The following is an 18,068-nucleotide window of genomic DNA, read 5'->3' as shown; positions in this document are numbered from 1 at the left end:
TTGGTTTCATATAACTAAGTAGGTACCTGGACATATGTATTTATTCCAAAAATGTACAGGTAGGTAATACACCCTGTAATTAAAGCACCATTTGGCAATTAATTCAAAGAGTGCAACACAACAAGGACATTTTGGCAACATGTCGAATATTCAGCAATATAATCTCAGCGTCGAAGTTCAAACAAATGTTAACTATCGTGATGCGAGCCTCTTGCCATGGTAATGCGCCACCAACCCCAACACAGCTGAAGCCGTAGCTATGCCACTACCATGTTCCAATGACAGCCGCCCGCCCCACAGCCAGCCAATCGGCAGCCAGGACCCGAAGTGGACTACATCGAGGAACAACTTTGTAGACAGTATTGAAGCTTGGGTGAAGCGAGCGGGTGCGCATTTGCGGGGGTGGGGGGATTTTAGCTCGTTTGCGGCGATGTGCAGAGCTTTTGTAGACCTGGAAGAAATTTTAAGGATATTTAGGTAAAAATTAAAACTGGTCAGTTTGGTCTCACTTATATGTAAGTTAGCTCGGAAACTTCTAATTTAGTATTGTACCTTGAGATATATTCCACAAAAAAAAACAGTTGTCTTCGGGGTAAGTATATCATAATCATAATGAATCGAAATTAGATGCTGCGTCTGTACAGTTCAATTTAACTGTGACAGTAGCGAGTCTTAGACAAGAGCGCCTAGCCAAGATGACAATTCGTTGATATTGAAAACGCCAATAAAGGCAAAGAATGTTTGGCAATAGTCACGTGACTTTTCGTAGATCTGTCATCCCAATTCATTTTTACTTTTCGGTTAACGTTTGTCGATTTATGATGTTCATCTTGGCTAGACCCCGGATCCCCCAGGAGATTAGTAATCTTACCTAATAAACCCAACTGCAGAGATTAGAAACCATAACGTCTTGTGCGCCGTCCGCAGCTTGTAGTCCAGGTCTTGGGATAAAGTGAGGAGTCCTGTATCAAGCAGCCAGACTAGTTTCTCAGCCTGGAGAAAAGCCAGGGTGACAGCGCTGCTGGCCACGCCTAGCGAGCCCCAGAATGGACCTTCCTGGATGACAAAGAAAATATTAGGAGTACTGTAAGTTACGGTAGCAGTCTCAGTACCTAGTCGCGAAGATTAGTTTTCTGAAAACCTCATTGGTAATAAGTGTCTTTCATCGTCATGCCATTTCAAGGAATGGACAGGAAAAGGACTAGAAGCCGTTAATGAGTGGCGATTGAACATGCATATAACCACATCAAATACTTTTACAGTACACATGATGATACTTTCCCGCACACGTGCGGGAATGAGCACTTTCCGTGCGTATGTCAAAACTTTAAAGAGCCATATGTACTGTAAAACGTTGTACGATACACGTGTGAATAGGTAATTCGCAACGAGTGGTGATAAATTAAAACACGACCGAAGGGAGTGTTTTAAATCGACACGAGTTGAGTTGAGTATGCGAATTTCCTATTTTCTGCAATGAAACAATTGTAACATGCACTTTATTGCATTCTAGCGCAATAAAGTGCATGTTAGCATATAGGTAATCGAACGGTGATATATAAGTCGGATATACACATAAGTATAAATCGTGTCATTCACGGTTACGCGTGCCTTGACTCGTAATGTCATGTGATTAAAGGTTAGATATGACAGATCTGCGCGTCATCGTGGAAGACACGAACTATACCTATTTTTTTACCTACATTAGCTTAAATATAAGGGGACACGCTATCAGTCACCCCGAAGTCAGTTTATTAGTTCTCACCTGTTTTCCCAAACCATAGTTAATCGCAACACGCAGCGCGGCGGCATCATCGAACAGACGCAATGTGGCGCGCGCGCCGGCCAGCCGCGCACTAGCTCCTAGTAGAGGTTTGCTCTGCGTTCGAGCACCCCATAGTTTGAGGGCGTAGCTTGCTAGGGATACTACCTGAAAAGATGTATTTAGGTAAGTCAACTGCGTAAATAACGCATCTACTACTACTACTAACTCTTCTCGCGGAGCGACACAAAGTGTGCCTTGACCACGACTGCTCGCCACCGATCCCGGTCTTGTGCAGTTTCTCGCCAGTCTTCAACTTGGAGCTCGCGCAGATTCGCGTCCACCACACCCGACATTGATACCTAGGTTGACCGGCCGGGTGGCGTGCTGTCGGTTTTCCCACAAAAGCTATTTTCACCGCTCAATCGCTTCCCATTCGCTCTAGATGGCCGAGCCAAGCCTTTGCGCCTTTGTCACACCAATGATGTTTCTGTTTGGTTCAGCCACTATATCGCCTACTTAGTATCCAAGCCATGCAATAGGAAATTTATGAAAAAAAAACCTTAGCGCTCATAGTTTATCTTATAACTCGACTTATAGAAGTAGCGTTTGTAAATTCCGCCATGTGCTCAAATGTTTTACATCGTATATGTACAGTGCATATGTAACATTTTTCTTATGTCATACTCACAGTGCAAGGACAATAATCGATATCATTTTGGTTCACAAAATACTGTATGTACCGTAACCGTATCTACATTAAGCAAAATTAGCATCAGAATATGTACTCTTTCTATTCTAATCAACGATAGACTTTTAGATAAGTTAGAGATAAATATCATAGAATTAGAATACGCACATAGCGAGATGTCTAACTTTGATAAAATGTATCAATTCGTAAAGTATGCAGATAAACAGACACATAGGTACCTAACGTAACAATCTGGCCGATGCACAATTTAATCAATGCAATAGTTATTTGTTTTACAAGGCGCATAGTTGTTAACTAATATTGATATATGAGCAAGCGAAAAATTCCAAAATAGAACCACGAGCATGGAGAATAGTTCAAAAAGTGAAATCTTGAGATTCTAGAGCGTTGCGAGCGTTTCAAGGCACGAGGGTTAAACAAACTTTGCTACCGAGTGAAACAGAAAAACTTTCACCTTACAAATCAAATCCAAATGAACGCTATTAAATATTTAACATTCAAAATCATCACTTAAAAGTCAATTTTACCAGCCAACATGGTTTTTTTTTAAATACTACGTCGGTGGCATACAAGCATACGGCCCGCCTGATGGTAAGCAGTCTCCGTAGCCTATGTACGTCTGCAACTACAAAGGAAGTTGCCGACCCCCCCCTTGAGCTCTGGCAACCTTACTCACCGGCAGGAACACAACACTATGAGCACTATTTGCAAGAGATCACAGACCACTTTGCCAGACATGTGGATAAAAATGCAACTTTCTTATCACTTTTTGAAGTACGAAGAAAGCCTTTTCGAGCTTATGTGGTGAATACTAACTTACCTTATCCCGATTAGCATGGACCTGCAGAAGTTCACAAAACTCGTCCACCACTTCGCGCATCTTATCCAAATTGTACTATCAGTAAATAAAATAACTGTATCTCTGACGTTTATCATCGCTGATAAGATGCCCTTTTGCTATTACTACTGTTCTTTGAGATTAGGATTATCTGCCGATAATGATGTAATGGTATTTGTAACACTTGTGAACTAGGAAGGTGCCATTGGAGATTGGAATGCTAGTTCCAAGGTCGTATAGGGGCATTTTCAGAAAAAAGTGTACACTGTACTTTTTTTAACCTAAATTATGGGTCATTTCTACTCAGAATCATGAAACTATCGATTTAAGTAATAAAAAGTGTGTCACTTTTAATTGTCCGTTTTGTAACGCAGTTAACTATACATTGTATGGACCGTTACAAAACTGACTAATAGATTTTGTATGGAAAATTAAGGATATTTAAGGAAAAACGGGTACATTTCTTTCTGAAAACCCCCATAGTAAAGACAAATTATCGTCTCATCCTTGTTGATATTACATGTAAATAAATAAACCATTAATATTTAAAATTACGCGTTTATTGCTCTTTCAAGTATCAGGTACTACATAATTATTTATCATTTCATATATTAGGTATTATCAGAATATAAAATTTACTATATTTACAGTAAAAAAATTGTTTAAAGATTTGTTAGTGCATTAATTATAGGTATATATATAAGTAAAAAGTATAGGTACAGTCAGCGTCAAATACTTTGTAGCAACCAAAGTAGCCAAATAGTGTGGTACACCATATATTTAGTATACACCATATACTGCTACGAAATTTTTTATTTTTATTTATTTATTAAGTACAACCACATCGTATATATTACATATGTTACATCATAATAATCTTAAAGTACTTCACCTGATATAATTCGACAATTATGGAGTACATAGCGTTATCCAAGTATAATATTACGCATGTAGCATTAAGTATGTAGTATTTGACGCTGACTGTACGTAAATACCATAGGTAAATACGTTACGCTCAGATGCGAAATACACATCGGGCAAATAACCCAGTGCTTCGAGCAACACCGGGATGGGAGTCAGCATTCACAATATTTCCCCTCTGCAGAAGCACATGCCCAACTGGGCATAGCGCGGTGCCTGTGGTGACTCGTCCGTACACAAAAAAGAGATCGAGGTGTGCAAGATTTGTCTTTGACGTGTGTCATTTTTAATTTTTTTGGGTCGTCATTACATGGAATTTTGTATGTAGTAAGTAAGAAGTGCGACTGTGTGCACGTTCCCCCAAAATATGGCAGAACAATTTATACGGTAAGATATCGCTTGGGCTCCTCCCTTTTTTTTCTTTATGGTAGAGGAGGCAAACGAGCAGACGGATCACCTGATGTTAAGCGATTACCACCGCCCATGGACACCTGCAACACCAGAGGGTTCGAAGTGCGTTGCTGGCCTTTAAGATGGGAGTACGCTCTTTTCTTGAAAGTTTGAAGGTCGTATCGGTCCGGAAATATCGTAGGCGACAGTTCATTCCACAGTTTAGCAGTGCGAGGCAGAAAGTTCCTAGAGAAACGCACAGTTGAGGACTGCCAACCATCTAAGTGGTGAGGATGGAAATGTTGTCGCGTAGGGCGATGGCGAAAAGAAGCCTTCCGACGTGTCGGACGCCGTACTCGAAGTTCACAAAACGCTTTGTAAATACATATTACTTATACCCTTCTATAAGTCCAACGAGAAAATAAACATTATATAGATATTAAAGTAGCCATAATTACTTGCTGAATTGTATGTAGGTTCGTCAGCAAAGTTATCAGCGTAGCACTGCATACAAATATAGGTGTGCTAAGCTAATCGTTTTGCTGACTACATGAACTCCTTTTCATTCTACCATAAATAACTGCTGGGTCAACCCAACATAACTGAACACTTAACCATTAAATGGACACAAAATATAAAAGATTGTAAGTTCCGAATTCCTGCGCGCTCAATAATTGATTGGTAGTAATGATTTTGATTACGAAAAAACTTAAAAAGGGGGTCAAAGGAGTCCAGTGTACTGGACGTTGTCGAATTAAAGGTTAAAACTTAACAATTTGTGCATTTGACTTTCAGACAATTTGCGCGTTTTTAATTAAAATAAAAAATACAAATACTTCGAATTAATATAACACGTATAAAGTAAAAAAATTGAGGTGTAACTTTAGGATATTTTTATTTCTACTTAGTTTAATATCAGTGTACTAATGTACAAGTGTACGTGTTGCCTGAAAGTAAAACTTTTTATTTATTTATCATCGGTCCACATATCTATTTTATAAGGAAAAATAGATATGTGGGCCGATGCTTAGTTGAATAAAGATTGAGACGATTTATGTAGGTACAGTCAGCGGCAGGACTAGGAGTAATCTAATGAGTTTATTGTAAAGAAAAAGAGCACGTAAAGGTCATTTCAAAGACCTTTTCCCTTTAGCACTTCTGCTGCTAACCGTACGAGTACAAATTGGGTCATTACCTATGAAATTGGCATTTTTGTTCATAAGTATTAGTCATGTCATAGTTTATTTATTTTAATAGTAATATCGAAGTATTTTTTAATTTTATTAGTGCGCTACATAACAACGATTTTACATACAATTATTTGCTACTTTTATTGTTTTATGTATTCAGAATACCGCCCTGAAAACAGCCCTTTTCATGTGCTGCCGGCTCGAGTATTTAAATGACTTATATTTTTCTGACGGGACAGATTTAAAAAAAATATGAGATAGAAAATGTGCCTTAACAATGTCTCAGATTACTGGCAAAAATTTGTTTGGTTTGAAAATGCCTTCACAAAATAATCCTCAAAATTCATTGTATGAAAAATCGAATTTCGTTAAAGTTCTCCATACAAAACGCCAATTTCATAGGCAATGACCTAATACATATACCTAACATATACTTATACCTATATATACCTATAGGCCTTCTAAGATTACTTTTCTAGGGAAAACTTCTCTTCTCTCTTTAACTCTTTTTTTATTAGAAATTAACTAAGTACCAAGGTTGTTTTACAAATTTTTACAGCCGGTCTAGCAGGCTAAGCGAACTAGAGGTGCCCCGAACGACGGATTTGGTCATTCTTTCAGGTGGTGTACTGGCAAGTCCTAAGAACATTCTATGCTTAATATCAGTCCTCGATCTTCTTTTGTTTTCGAGTTATTCAGGATAATGTAAAATAATCAGCGTATCATTGAAAGTGGCATATTTTGTAAACTGTTCAAGTTAGATTAACGAAACAAAATTATATTTGACAATAATAAAATAGGCTACAAAATACACATTTTTAACCCACGTCATGTACTTATACTTCATTGTGTAAAAAAACATTTTATTTTTCTTCAGATTTATTTTTTTACTTTTCGCGGAGGTACACCTCCAGAAAAAATATGCATGGATAGCCACTAGTACCCGCTACATACACATATAAAAATATTTGCGTAAATCTTCGTGCGTCATGTCAAAAAAAATCGAATAAGTAGTTAGGAGCATATGTAAACAAAGTACTAGTGCAGGGTGTAGATAAGTTAGTATGTAGGTGTGTAACCTTTATAGACTTGCCAGTACACCACCTGAAAGAATGACCAAATCTGTCGTTGGGGGCACCTCTAGTTCACTTAGCCTGCTAGACCCTTACAATCTTTTGTGAGAAATGCCCCCGTTACATATAATATTATTTAAGTATATCTTAAATAGGCAAATAATAAATCAATAAAAAAATGAATCATGTTTTCCTACCCCAAGCTTTTATATTGTATATTATAGATTTTAAGTAGCAAACGAGACACCTACTTAATTTACGGTGGAAATTTCACAACTGTAAATTACGTAGGTAACGAGGTCCCGGCCAATATTTTGATTAGTCTAGGAGAGAAATTGTTTTACAATATTTGTATAGCCCTATTATTACTTCCTCCCTAACCCAGTCAATCTTCAATTATAAATTCCATATCGTAATATTGTATAAAGATATTTACATGATATACTTTAAAAATCTTATTATAACCCAGGACACTCCTAATTTTATCGTCTTAAGGCTCAATGCACATTATAATCTAATTCGAATTTCTTTCATTTAATTGTATTTTCAAACAAAATTCGTACGAATTTAGTTATACAACAAGGTTTAAATTAAAAATGTTGTATCGTGCGCCTTACGACGTTAATCTTAGGCCGTCTAAACCCAGTCAAAGTTCATTTCAACAACCGTTTTTTGGCGAAGTACATAAGGATTCCGATGACGGAGCTGGTGGTGGCTATGGCGGCGACCTTGGTGCCGCCGATGCGCTCGCCCCACAGCCAGCCTTCCGGCAGGCAGCTCACCGCGTGCGTTATGTCTAGGAGGAGTTTGCCTGAAACACACAGTACACAAGTTCAATCAAGGGCGTAGCCAGTCAGTGAACTAGGGGTGGGGGGGGAGTTGATTTCGCGGGAGGTCTAGGGGGGTTCTGCCCCACTGCATACGCCCATCAAACTCCACCAAAAAAAAGCAAACTCACGCGAGCTATAGACCAATAGCAACCTTCGTGCATTCCTATAAGGTTCAAGATGACGCACACACGATAGGCGTGGTGTTTCAAGGGCATAATACCCATAGATAATCGTCTACTAGACATGTCTCAGATCTCGGCACTTTGAGTGCTTGAAAATGGTCTAGGCTAAAATTACGTGTAAATACCTAAAGACGTACAATAATTATAGGGTAATACGCATAATATCAGAAATCAGAAATCGTTTATTGCGAGCCATGGTACATAGTTATTACATTTAAATTATTGAAACACATGGCACCCTGAAAGGGGTATTGCAAGTATTCTTATAGCTAGCTAGGACTAAAGTTATTAAATATGTCAACTACTTAAGAACTACTTAAAGCGCTCGAAACGTAACGTAGGTAAAAAACGATTGATTGAAGTTAACTTAAAGTATTCATTATACGCGATATAATCCGTTTAAATAGTTTTATTTTATGAATAACTATCGCGGTAACGGAAGACAAGATTATATATATATATATATGCTCTCCTGACCGTTTTCGGCCACGGCGACTGCTTCAACTCCTTTTTTGGCGTTCATGTGCTCTCGTGTGGCTGACGTAGCCGATCTTGTTGGCAAAGACCCGTGCGCACAACGGGCACGAGAGGACACCATCAATATAATTATAGCTGATCACCGCTGGTGGTCGGGCTTTCAGCTCATCCCTCTTGTCGTCCAGATCTGTTTGACGACGGGATTCAAAAATATCCGTATGTTTCCTAATCAAAGATCACAGGGCGGTTGGCGGCCTGCTTTTCCTACTGTAGGGGCTCAATGTCGCAGTTCTTCATATGGCGTTTAAGCACGTCCTTGTACCTGAGGAGTTGTCCGCCTTGCTTTCGCTTGCCTTCCTCCAACTCGGAATAAAAGACGCGCTTAGCCACTCGACCCTCCACCATTCTTGAAACGTGGCCGCTCCAACGTAACTGTCGTCGCATGAGGTAGACTTCGATTCCACCCACGCTGGCTCTCCGTAGGACTTCGGTGTTCCGCACTCGGTCGGACCAGCTGATCTTTAGGATCTTACGGAGGCATTTAAGATGGAATCGGTCTAGTGTGCGGATGTGACGACGATATACGGTCCACGTTTCAGAGGAGTACAGTATACAGAGTAAGATTAACATGATTAACTTCAAACTTGTTTTAAAATCCTCAAACGTGACGGTGTCGGGTAAAAAACATCTAATTTGTACTTTTTGCCCAAAAATAAATTCACCTGTGGTAACAGCCTGCAAATAGTCGCACATCGAGATTCCGACGCGCCTCGGAGCCCGAACCCGCACAATAATTCCTCGGACAGTCGACTCCACCAAGTCTACCATAGCTGACGAATGGCCTGGACGATTCTAAAACGTGCACGAGTACTCTATAACTGCATTTACCTGCTGTGACGGCCTGTAGAGTGAGCCGCACGTCGAGGTTCCGGCGCGCCTCGGAGCCCCCGCCTTCGCAAGAATTCCTCGGACAGTCGACTCCACCGAGTCCACCATAGCTGACGAATGGCCCAGATGGTTTTGAAACGTACACGAGTACTTTATAACTGCATTTACCTGCTGTGACAGCCTGTAAAGTGAGCCGCACATCGAGGTTCCGGCGCGCCTCGGAGCCCCCACCCGCACAATAATTCCTCGGACAGTCGACTCCACCGAGTCCACCATAGCTGACGAATGGCCCAGATGGTTTTGAAACGTACACGAGTACTTTATAACTGCATTTACCTGCTGTGACAGCCTGTAAAGTGAGCCGCACGTCGAGGTTCCGGCGCGCCTCGGAGCCCCCACCCGCACAATAATTCCTCGGACAGTCGACTCCACCGAGTCCACCATAGCTGACGAATGGCCCAGATGGTTTTGAAACGTACACGAGTACTTTATAACTGCATTTACCTGCTGTGACAGCCTGTAAAGTGAGCCGCACGTCGAGGTTCCGGCGCGCCTCGGAGCCCCCACCCGCACAATAATTCCTCGGACAGTCGACTCCACCGAGTCCACCATAGCTGACGAATGGCCCAGATGGTTTTGAAACGTACACGAGTACTTTATAACTGCATTTACCTGCTGTGACAGCCTGTAAAGTGAGCCGCACGTCGAGGTTCCGGCGCGCCTCGGAGCCCCCACCCGCACAATAATTCCTCGGACAGTCGACTCCACCGAGTCCACCATAGCTGACGAATGGCCCAGATGGTTTTGAAACGTACACGAGTACTTTATAACTGCATTTACCTGCTGTGACAGCCTGTAAAGTGAGCCGCACATCGAGGTTCCGGCGCGCCTCGGAGCCCCCACCCGCACAATAATTCCTCGGACAGTCGACTCCACCAAGTCCAACATAGCTGACGAATGGCCTGGACGATTCTAAAACGTGCACGAGTACTTTATAACTGCATTTACCTGCTGTGACGGCCTGTAGAGTGAGCCGCACGTCGAGATTCCGACGCGCCTCGGAGCCCCCACTCTCACAAGAATTCCTCGAACAGTCGACTCCACCAAGTCCACCATAGCTGACAAATAGCCCGAACGGTTCTAAAACGTGCACGACTACTTTATAATTCCATTTACCTGCTGTGACGGCCTGTAGAGTGAGCCGCACGTCGAGGTTCCGGCGCGCCTCGGAGCCCCCGCCCACACAATAATTCCTCGGACAATCGACTCCACCGAGTCCACCACGGCTGACGAATAGCCCGAACGGTTCTAAAACATGTACGACTACTTTATAACTCCATTTACCTGCTGTGACAGCCTGTAGAGTGAGCCGCACGTCGAGGTTCCGGCGCGCCTCCGAGCCCCCGCCTTCGCAAGAGTGCCGCAGGCAGTCGCGACTCCACCACAGCTGACGAATGCCGCGGACGGTTCTGAGAACAAGCACGAATACTTCATTAGATCATGAAACGGCGATGAACAAACAGTCAAAGACATTCGTTCGTCTTCGTTGTTTGGAAGACCACAATACTGGATACTTGGTGTAGGGTTAGAGCCGGTGTAGCTTTATTTAACGTTCATAGGCGCATTGTTATGTGCCTACTTGAATAAAATAGTATTTTATACAACAGTTGTATAAGAAGGGTCAAAAAAGGCGAGTGGCGTGAGTTACAATGTGAGCCGGAGCCGAAGGCGTAGGCGAACATTGTAAAGGAATACGCCACGAGAATTTTTTGACCTACTTATACAACGTTGCATACAATATTTTTCCTATGAGTCAACAAAAATAAATCTTAATTTAGGTAAACAAATTACAGCAAAAGTATATAGCCATGACGCGCGAGCATACCTTGTTACGCGCCCGGCCCGCCCCGGGCCGCGGCCGGCCGGTCGGCGACACCTCCTCGTAACTCATGAGGCCCTGGTACTTGCTACTTGCTAAATTAATTTTTTGGACAGTTTTTTCTCAATTTTGGCCACCGTAGCCTACGGAGACTAATAAGCAACGCTAAGCGGTCTTCGTAGTCTATGGGTGTTGCTATATTACGGGTCTCACATGCGTGTTTCTGACTTATGAAGTAATTATTTTTACTATGCAACCAAATGAATATTTTGTAAGTTGGCATCAATGCACTTAGTTTAAAACTGTATTCGTTTTGGTTTTGTTAGGTTGGTAGCCATTAATCGCAGTAACATTATAGCTTATAAAAGCACAAGAGCTTTTATGAGGAATAGACAATATAGACTTTTCTTGAAATCTTTTATGTGTATTCTTATATTCGTGTTAATGAATGCATAAATGACAGATAACAGTAGAGGAGTAGGAAAAACTATATATCTTTATCTTGTAATAGCACACATTGAACACTTTCAAGTGCAAGGGTCCCAATACAAAATCGACACACGTAGCGTATTCTTGGCAGTAAGTGTGTCACAAAGGAAGTATTTTTGCAAACAAGAACCAACCCCACAGTAAAACTTTTTTAATAGAACCTTATCGGATCTAGTGTTAAAGATGAAGCGAAACTTTGAATGGTGAATTACTTAGTCTGAGTTGGTTCCCGTTTGCAGAAATACGTACATCATAATTATTGATCATGAGTTGCAAAAGAACTGATAATAAGCAGGTATGAGATAATGAGTTGTTTAATTAAAATGTATTTTGACATTATCGCGCATAATGGCGCAAGGTTGTGATTATTAACCTTTTGACCGCCAAAAACGTCATATGACGCGCGCAGCCACAGCCCAATATCAACCTTCATGCGTACCGACAAGGTTCACGATTACGCGCCGCGTACGATAGGCGTGGCGTTCAAAAGGTTAAGAGCTGATTAACTAATAGTATAATCTCAATATACATTACGTACGTTAAGAACATAACAAGTACGGTTGCATAACCATTAATTAATATAGCTATTTTACACTCGGCTATTCTAAATAAGTTTTCGGCAAACAAATACTTTTTGGTACAAGCTTTGTTCGCTGACTGTACTTTTCTTTTCACAGGCAACTAATACTCATGGAGACAATACTAAAAACCCCAAACATAATTAGGTTGCGTTGTTTCATCACAGAGCTCCTATAGCCATTTCCTGTCTCTGATGATGCGGTCTCGGTATTTGATGAATTGATGTTGGCATCAGATTAGCTCGATGATACCATTAATATACCATTATATTGCATTGTCACTCGATTTAAATATGTATGCAAATTTTCAGCTCAATAGGAAATTGGTAAGTGGGTCAAATTTAGCTTCCAAAATTTGACCCACACTAACTAACAAATCAAACTTAAAGCCTGACCAGTAATATATATATGATCAAGAGCCATATTGCGGAATTTCATTGAAACTAAATTTTTCATACTAAACTGAACGGTCACCCTATATATGAGAATAACAACGCCCGTTTGACAAATATTACATACTAACAGGGCAAGTTAAATAAAAGCTTGTAACAATCACAAGTAGATTGATTAGGGTTCCGTACCCAAGGGTCAAACGGGACCCTATTACTGAGACTCCGCTGTCCGTCCGTCCGTTCGTCTGTCACCAGGCTGTATCTCATGAACCGTGATAGTTAGCCAGTTGAAATTTCTAAAGATTATGTATTTCTGTTGCCGCTATAACAACAAATACTAAAAACAGAATAAAATAAATATTTCTTTCCAATCTCGAGGTTCTCATCCAATCACCGAAGTTAAGCAACGTCGGGCGGAGTCATTACTTGAATGGGTGACCGTTTTTATAGATAATGGTACGGAACGGAACCCTTCCTGACTCGCACTTGGCCGATTTTTAATTTATTACTCACTAATTTACTTCTATTTTTTTCCCGCATAAAGTGTCTGACTAAAACCACATTACGCTTAGGTATTTCTGCGAAGTTCTTTTTAATCAAAAGAAACAAGGAGGATGAACCTCGACGACTAGCGTGGATGTTCTACGAGTAGGTAGGGTGTATTGGCTAATTTCGAAAATCACCCATAATTCCATAACATTAGAGCTCATTTTTTAGTACCCTGGTATCAACTAGTAGTTAGTATATCTTAGATGTCCTAATGTTATGAATAACTATTAAGTACCATTAAGACCTGTTATAAAAATCTGATGAGGTATACCTATTGTTTATTTTCATACGTTGCAATGTCTTGGTTATGATGACAGATCAAGAGGGCACGTTCTTTTAGGTAACGAGATATTTGTACTTAATTCAATTCAATTCAATAATTTTAATTCAGAAAATAAATTCCATAAATTAAAATACAATATAAATTAAGATAAAAATTAAAATTAAATATGTTAGTAACTATGGGTAAATCCTTAAGAAACTATGTTAGTAATAAATTGGCTTAAAAAATTATTATTTCGCCGCTGTGGTATGGAGCTGCATCCATCGCCTCAGTATCGGGGAGTCCCACCTCTCGGCCAGCGTTTGTAGGATGGTGTTCGTGGAGCCGCGCACACGTTTCATCATCGAGGCGGCCCGCTTCCTGATTACGGCGTAAAAGCCATCAATTTGCCGCTCCGCAAATTATAACTCCGTAATATTAAATTGCTTTTATCATCATACTAAAATATTCTTTGTTATAACTGTTATTCATTATTCGACCTTGACAAGAATTTGCAAGTCATTTTTTATTACGTAGGAAAATTAGAGTAAGTCTGGAGAGTGAAACAGAACGTGTCATGCGATAGAGGAGGACGACATGACTACAGACAGTTATCACATACCGGTTTTGTTAAGAGTCTATTCTATGCCATATCCTATGCTACCCGCTAACATCCTTGCGCAATGAACTTAACTTCCTGTAGCCTTCTCCACAGACAAGAACGCCTGATCCATCATGTTGGATCCTTCTGCAGGACACCTGGTACCGTGTACATTGTTAACTGACAGTTCGTAAGATTACGGTCTAGCGATGGTCGGTTTAGAGTGTTGTTTTTAGAACAGATAACGCTTAGCCACCTCTGGAGGTAACTTCATAATTCAGCCTATCAGTGGCGGATTTGCAGTCTTGGCCGCCTAGCCCCAGGCCCTGTAGTGCCTAAATACTTGCCGCCCCTTTCGCAACGCGCATCATATAAACTGCCGCCTTGCTGCCGCCCCTAATGTCTTGCAAATCCGCCACTGGAGCCTACCTCTTGTAATCAGAAGATTTACTGGTAAAGCCTAGTCTACAGCGCCGTACTGACGACATCCAGTCGCTTTGCCGACTGTAGATTTCAGAACCCAGACAGACACAGAGAGAATGTAGATTATAAAGCGTGGTGTAGCGCTTTCAGGGCACCTGATATGTACTCACTGCAGTAAGGATATGTAAAGACTTGCAGCCCACAGCGCCGTACTGAAGATGTCTAGTCGCTCCGCCGTTTTTTCTGACAACTTCAGGACGCCTACTTCTTGCAGCCAGCAGGCCTTTTCCACGGGCAAAAAGGCTTGGTCAACCATGTTAGCGAGAACGCCGAGCGCCGCAGCCATTGTGGAAGACTCCTGGATAATAAAGGGGTGTCTTTAGACAAATAGCAAGGAGTGTGTAATATGATATATTGGGGTGGAATCGGAACTGCAAACAAAATCAAAAGGAAAGTAATTCTGTATTTATTTATATTTATTCAAACAAAATGTATACATTCTGACAGTCTAAACCAAATCACTGTACAATTTAGAGACAACTTATTTAACCCTCGGTGCGCGAGTAAATCGAACTCGCACTTGCCCGTTTTTTATTTGTATACTTGCACTTTACTTTCTAGAAATACCAAGATTATATATTAATAATTATTCTGTAAAGTGTTAGAGGGTCTGCATTGTCAACTAAATCCACTTAAACTAAACCTGCCAATCCTGCCATTGACACTTTACGCCAATATGATGCTGCCCCCTACAGTTCACGCACGCTCCTTTACGTACTGCGTGCACTGAAAACTTTAACTTGATATTCACCTACACTTCGTGCTAATAAACAGGAGGCTCCTGTGCTGCCCTCTACAGTTTATGTCCACTCCCTACAGAATACTGCACTGCGTTTATAATGTACCTCGAGCTTTTAAAAGACGCAACGCTCTACGAAGTAAATTGTAATCAGTGTGAAACTATTTACTACTCGAAAACTACTCACATGGCGGCCCAGCCCGTAGCTGTAGGTGTGTCGTATCATGGGTATATCGTCGAAGAGCCGCAGCATCATGCGCGCGTTGGACAGCCGCGAGCCTGCCGTCTGCCATGGCTTCTCGCCCTTTATACAGCCGTATAGCTTCAGTGTGTAGCAGGCTAGTCTGACCACCTGTGAATAGAATAAAAAACATCATTCATCATCATTTTGTAGTTTTTGTACACTCTGAATATTGTGAGGGGACAGATGGGATGTAGCCTCACTCAACGGGGTTTTTAATGAAAAGCAGGTACCAGCGACGCCGATATTTTTTATTTGAAATAGATGTAGGTATTGTAGGTAGTCTGGCGGTGCGCTGGATTACTACTGTGAATGTGCACTATACATTGCACTAATTTATATTATTTAATTACATGTTTTGATCACTTTTCCGCTGTAGGCAATATAGTATGTTGAAAAATAAAGATGTTTATATTAATCGAACTTTTGGATGAAACTTAAAATCAACTCACTGATATTCCAATAAAAATATTTGAATTTTGAAATATTTCAGGTTAAAAATTTAAAACATGGTGAGCAATAATTATGCTACTTGAGATTAAGTACTTATTTAATTATGTATATCACATTAAAGTACCCAATACATACACTAAGGAGCAAAACTGTCCCAATAGTAGCATATTAGTAGAATGTGGAGAAGTTGATGTCGATCAAGGGGAGGGGCACATGGTTAATACATAACAGTACTCCTTGAAATTTTCTACAAATCGGCCTAACATATGATGTACTTGGCATTTATGATTATTTTGTAATTTCGAATCGAAAAGTAGAAAAAAACACATTTTTATTTTTTACAATATTTCTAGTTCCTCCTATGTAAACTCCAAATAGGGAATTGTATTAATCATGTGCAATCCCTTGATCGACATCAACTTCTCCACATTCTACTAATATGCTACTGCATCTGTTTGGCTTTCCAAGAGTGAAAGGAAAATCAATGCCTTTTTATGATTGATCAATTACCCTGAATATGTTTTATTTAAATTATCCTCTACTAAGGTGTGATTAGTAAATATCAAATCTGTTCATTGGAAGCTTCTTATACTCAAGTAAAATGTGGAAAAATATTTTCTGTAAATAAAGAATATAATATCTAGTATATTAAAAAAAAATATATATATATAATTTTCCATATCATGAAATATTAGCACATTTATTACAATATTTGACTTGTATAAAGTACTTTGTCTCTAATTTACTAAAAAATTTCAAAGTTTGATACTTTGCATATAAACCATTTTTTACATTTAAAATATTGTTAATGATGTGCTGATATTCAGTGAAATAGAAATCAATTATCAGGCCCATCATCAGGCCTGACTTTGGGCCCGATATCGGGTGGCGTGGATGTAATTTGGCCATTTGTAATTAGTCTAAGATCCATACACTCAATGTTGTAGTGATTATATTCTATTTACATTTGTTGCCATAAATGTACAGAAAAACAGACACACTTACTATACTAGGTGATTTCCTTACATAGTTTTATGATGGCTGAAGCCTGTACCTAAATCTAAAATTTCAATAAAAAAAAGCAATAGAAGCAGTTTGGTGCCTTGTAATGTTCTATATTTTGACTCCTGGTGACAGGCTAAGCCAGTCATTGGTGCAGCAAGATACAAATTTGCACGGATACAGTATGAGAATTTATTCATAAAGTGGCCTTGCAATGCCGCGAGGCTGTGAACATTTGTTTACTTTTCTTTCATAGAGTATTTTAGCATACAAAAGAATACTTCCTTATAAGAGGATGAAAAATGTTTCTGTGCTTTAGTGACATTTCGCAAATTTATAATTGATCAGGTTATTGACTGACCAACCGGTTGAGCAAATATCAAGGTCTGACCAATTCCGCATTCTTGAACCAATTGTCCACCACCCATTGTCGCCGTACCTAATCAAAAGGTGCGAATATATTGTTTTTGCAATTTACTCCTAGATTATCTTGGCAGATTAGAGCAGTGCGATGCTCAGAAATGATCTCGAAAATAGCCCTTACCTTGTCCCGTCCATTATAACTGTCTAAAAGTTCACAAATATCTTCAACAACAGAAGACATTGTGCCACACTTGATACACTTAATATTTTCTAATCCTAACACGAAGCGAAAGTCTCGCGCGACACGTTATCAATATACTCGCGGAGCCGATCACCGCGCTGCCGATAGCACAGATTTATCGTGATAACTGGATTCATTTCTCCATTCACCGCCTGCGTAAGCCTTGATTTCGAAAGGTTACGATACAGCTGATTTTGACGTACGTTGACAAGACAACACACGTTGCCATTGACGTCATCATTAAAATGATGCGGTCGCGAAACTAAATGTTATACTAAAACCAGCTTTATTACAAGGTTATAATGATTCTGTTTCTAGTTTTTGTAGTTCGGTACTGCAAGTATAATGATGTAAGGATTTTGGTAACGTTCTGTTTTTGCACTAGCATATTGTTGACAACTAAGTTTTCAATTATGAGAAAAATCAAATTTAACTTTTTTACCAATAAGTTATAATATCAACTTAATTTTTACCTTTTGAAGTAATTATATAAGTAATTATATAATTATACCTTGCTTATACCTGTTAGTTCT

The 18,068-nt window shown here is 40.0% G+C and overlaps 2 protein-coding genes across 2 annotated transcripts; both read right to left on the bottom strand.

Annotated features, from left to right (window-relative positions):
* Positions 1-9: 9 nt before the first annotated feature.
* LOC133515808 (peroxisomal membrane protein 11C-like) lies at positions 10-3,773 on the bottom strand. Its single transcript, XM_061848401.1, has 4 exons — positions 3,295-3,773; positions 1,766-1,930; positions 872-1,056; positions 10-451 (listed from the first exon to the last, which is right to left on the bottom strand). The coding sequence occupies exons 1-4, from the start codon at positions 3,352-3,354 to the stop codon at positions 193-195; spliced, it is 669 nt and encodes a 222-aa protein (XP_061704385.1). The 5' UTR covers positions 3,355-3,773; the 3' UTR covers positions 10-192.
* A 77-nt stretch (positions 3,774-3,850) lies between these two features.
* LOC133515782 (peroxisomal membrane protein 11C-like) lies at positions 3,851-17,786 on the bottom strand. Its single transcript, XM_061848365.1, has 5 exons — positions 17,476-17,786; positions 15,423-15,587; positions 14,607-14,794; positions 10,608-10,732; positions 3,851-7,697 (listed from the first exon to the last, which is right to left on the bottom strand). The coding sequence occupies exons 1-5, from the start codon at positions 17,533-17,535 to the stop codon at positions 7,540-7,542; spliced, it is 696 nt and encodes a 231-aa protein (XP_061704349.1). The 5' UTR covers positions 17,536-17,786; the 3' UTR covers positions 3,851-7,539.
* Between the last annotated feature and the right edge of the window lie 282 nt (positions 17,787-18,068).

This window comes from Cydia pomonella, chromosome 3, assembly GCF_033807575.1.
Source record: "Cydia pomonella isolate Wapato2018A chromosome 3, ilCydPomo1, whole genome shotgun sequence".
NCBI classification, from domain to species: domain Eukaryota; kingdom Metazoa; phylum Arthropoda; class Insecta; order Lepidoptera; family Tortricidae; genus Cydia; species Cydia pomonella.
Note: the sequence above shows the minus strand (reverse complement) of the source record. Positions and strands in the feature narration are given on the sequence as shown.

Bases quoted from the DNA above. Each gene is read 5' to 3' on its own strand.
- LOC133515782 (XM_061848365.1), bottom strand. From the start codon at position 17,535: ATGTCTTCTGTTGTTGAAGATATTTGTGAACTTTTAGACAGTTATAAT. The intron at 14,795-15,422 runs GTGAGTAGTTTT...TTTATTATCCAG, and splicing joins GCTACGGGCTGGGCCGCCAT to GAGTCTTCCACAATGGCTGC. The intron at 10,733-14,606 runs GTGAGTACATAT...GCTTGTTCTCAG, and splicing joins CTTTACATATCCTTACTGCA to AACCGTCCGCGGCATTCGTC.
- LOC133515808 (XM_061848401.1), bottom strand. From the start codon at position 3,354: ATGCGCGAAGTGGTGGACGAGTTTTGTGAACTTCTGCAGGTCCATGCT. The intron at 1,931-3,294 runs GTAAGTTAGTAT...ACATCTTTTCAG, and splicing joins TCCATGCTAATCGGGATAAG to GTAGTATCCCTAGCAAGCTA. The intron at 1,057-1,765 runs GTGAGAACTAAT...TTTGTCATCCAG, and splicing joins ACTATGGTTTGGGAAAACAG to GAAGGTCCATTCTGGGGCTC.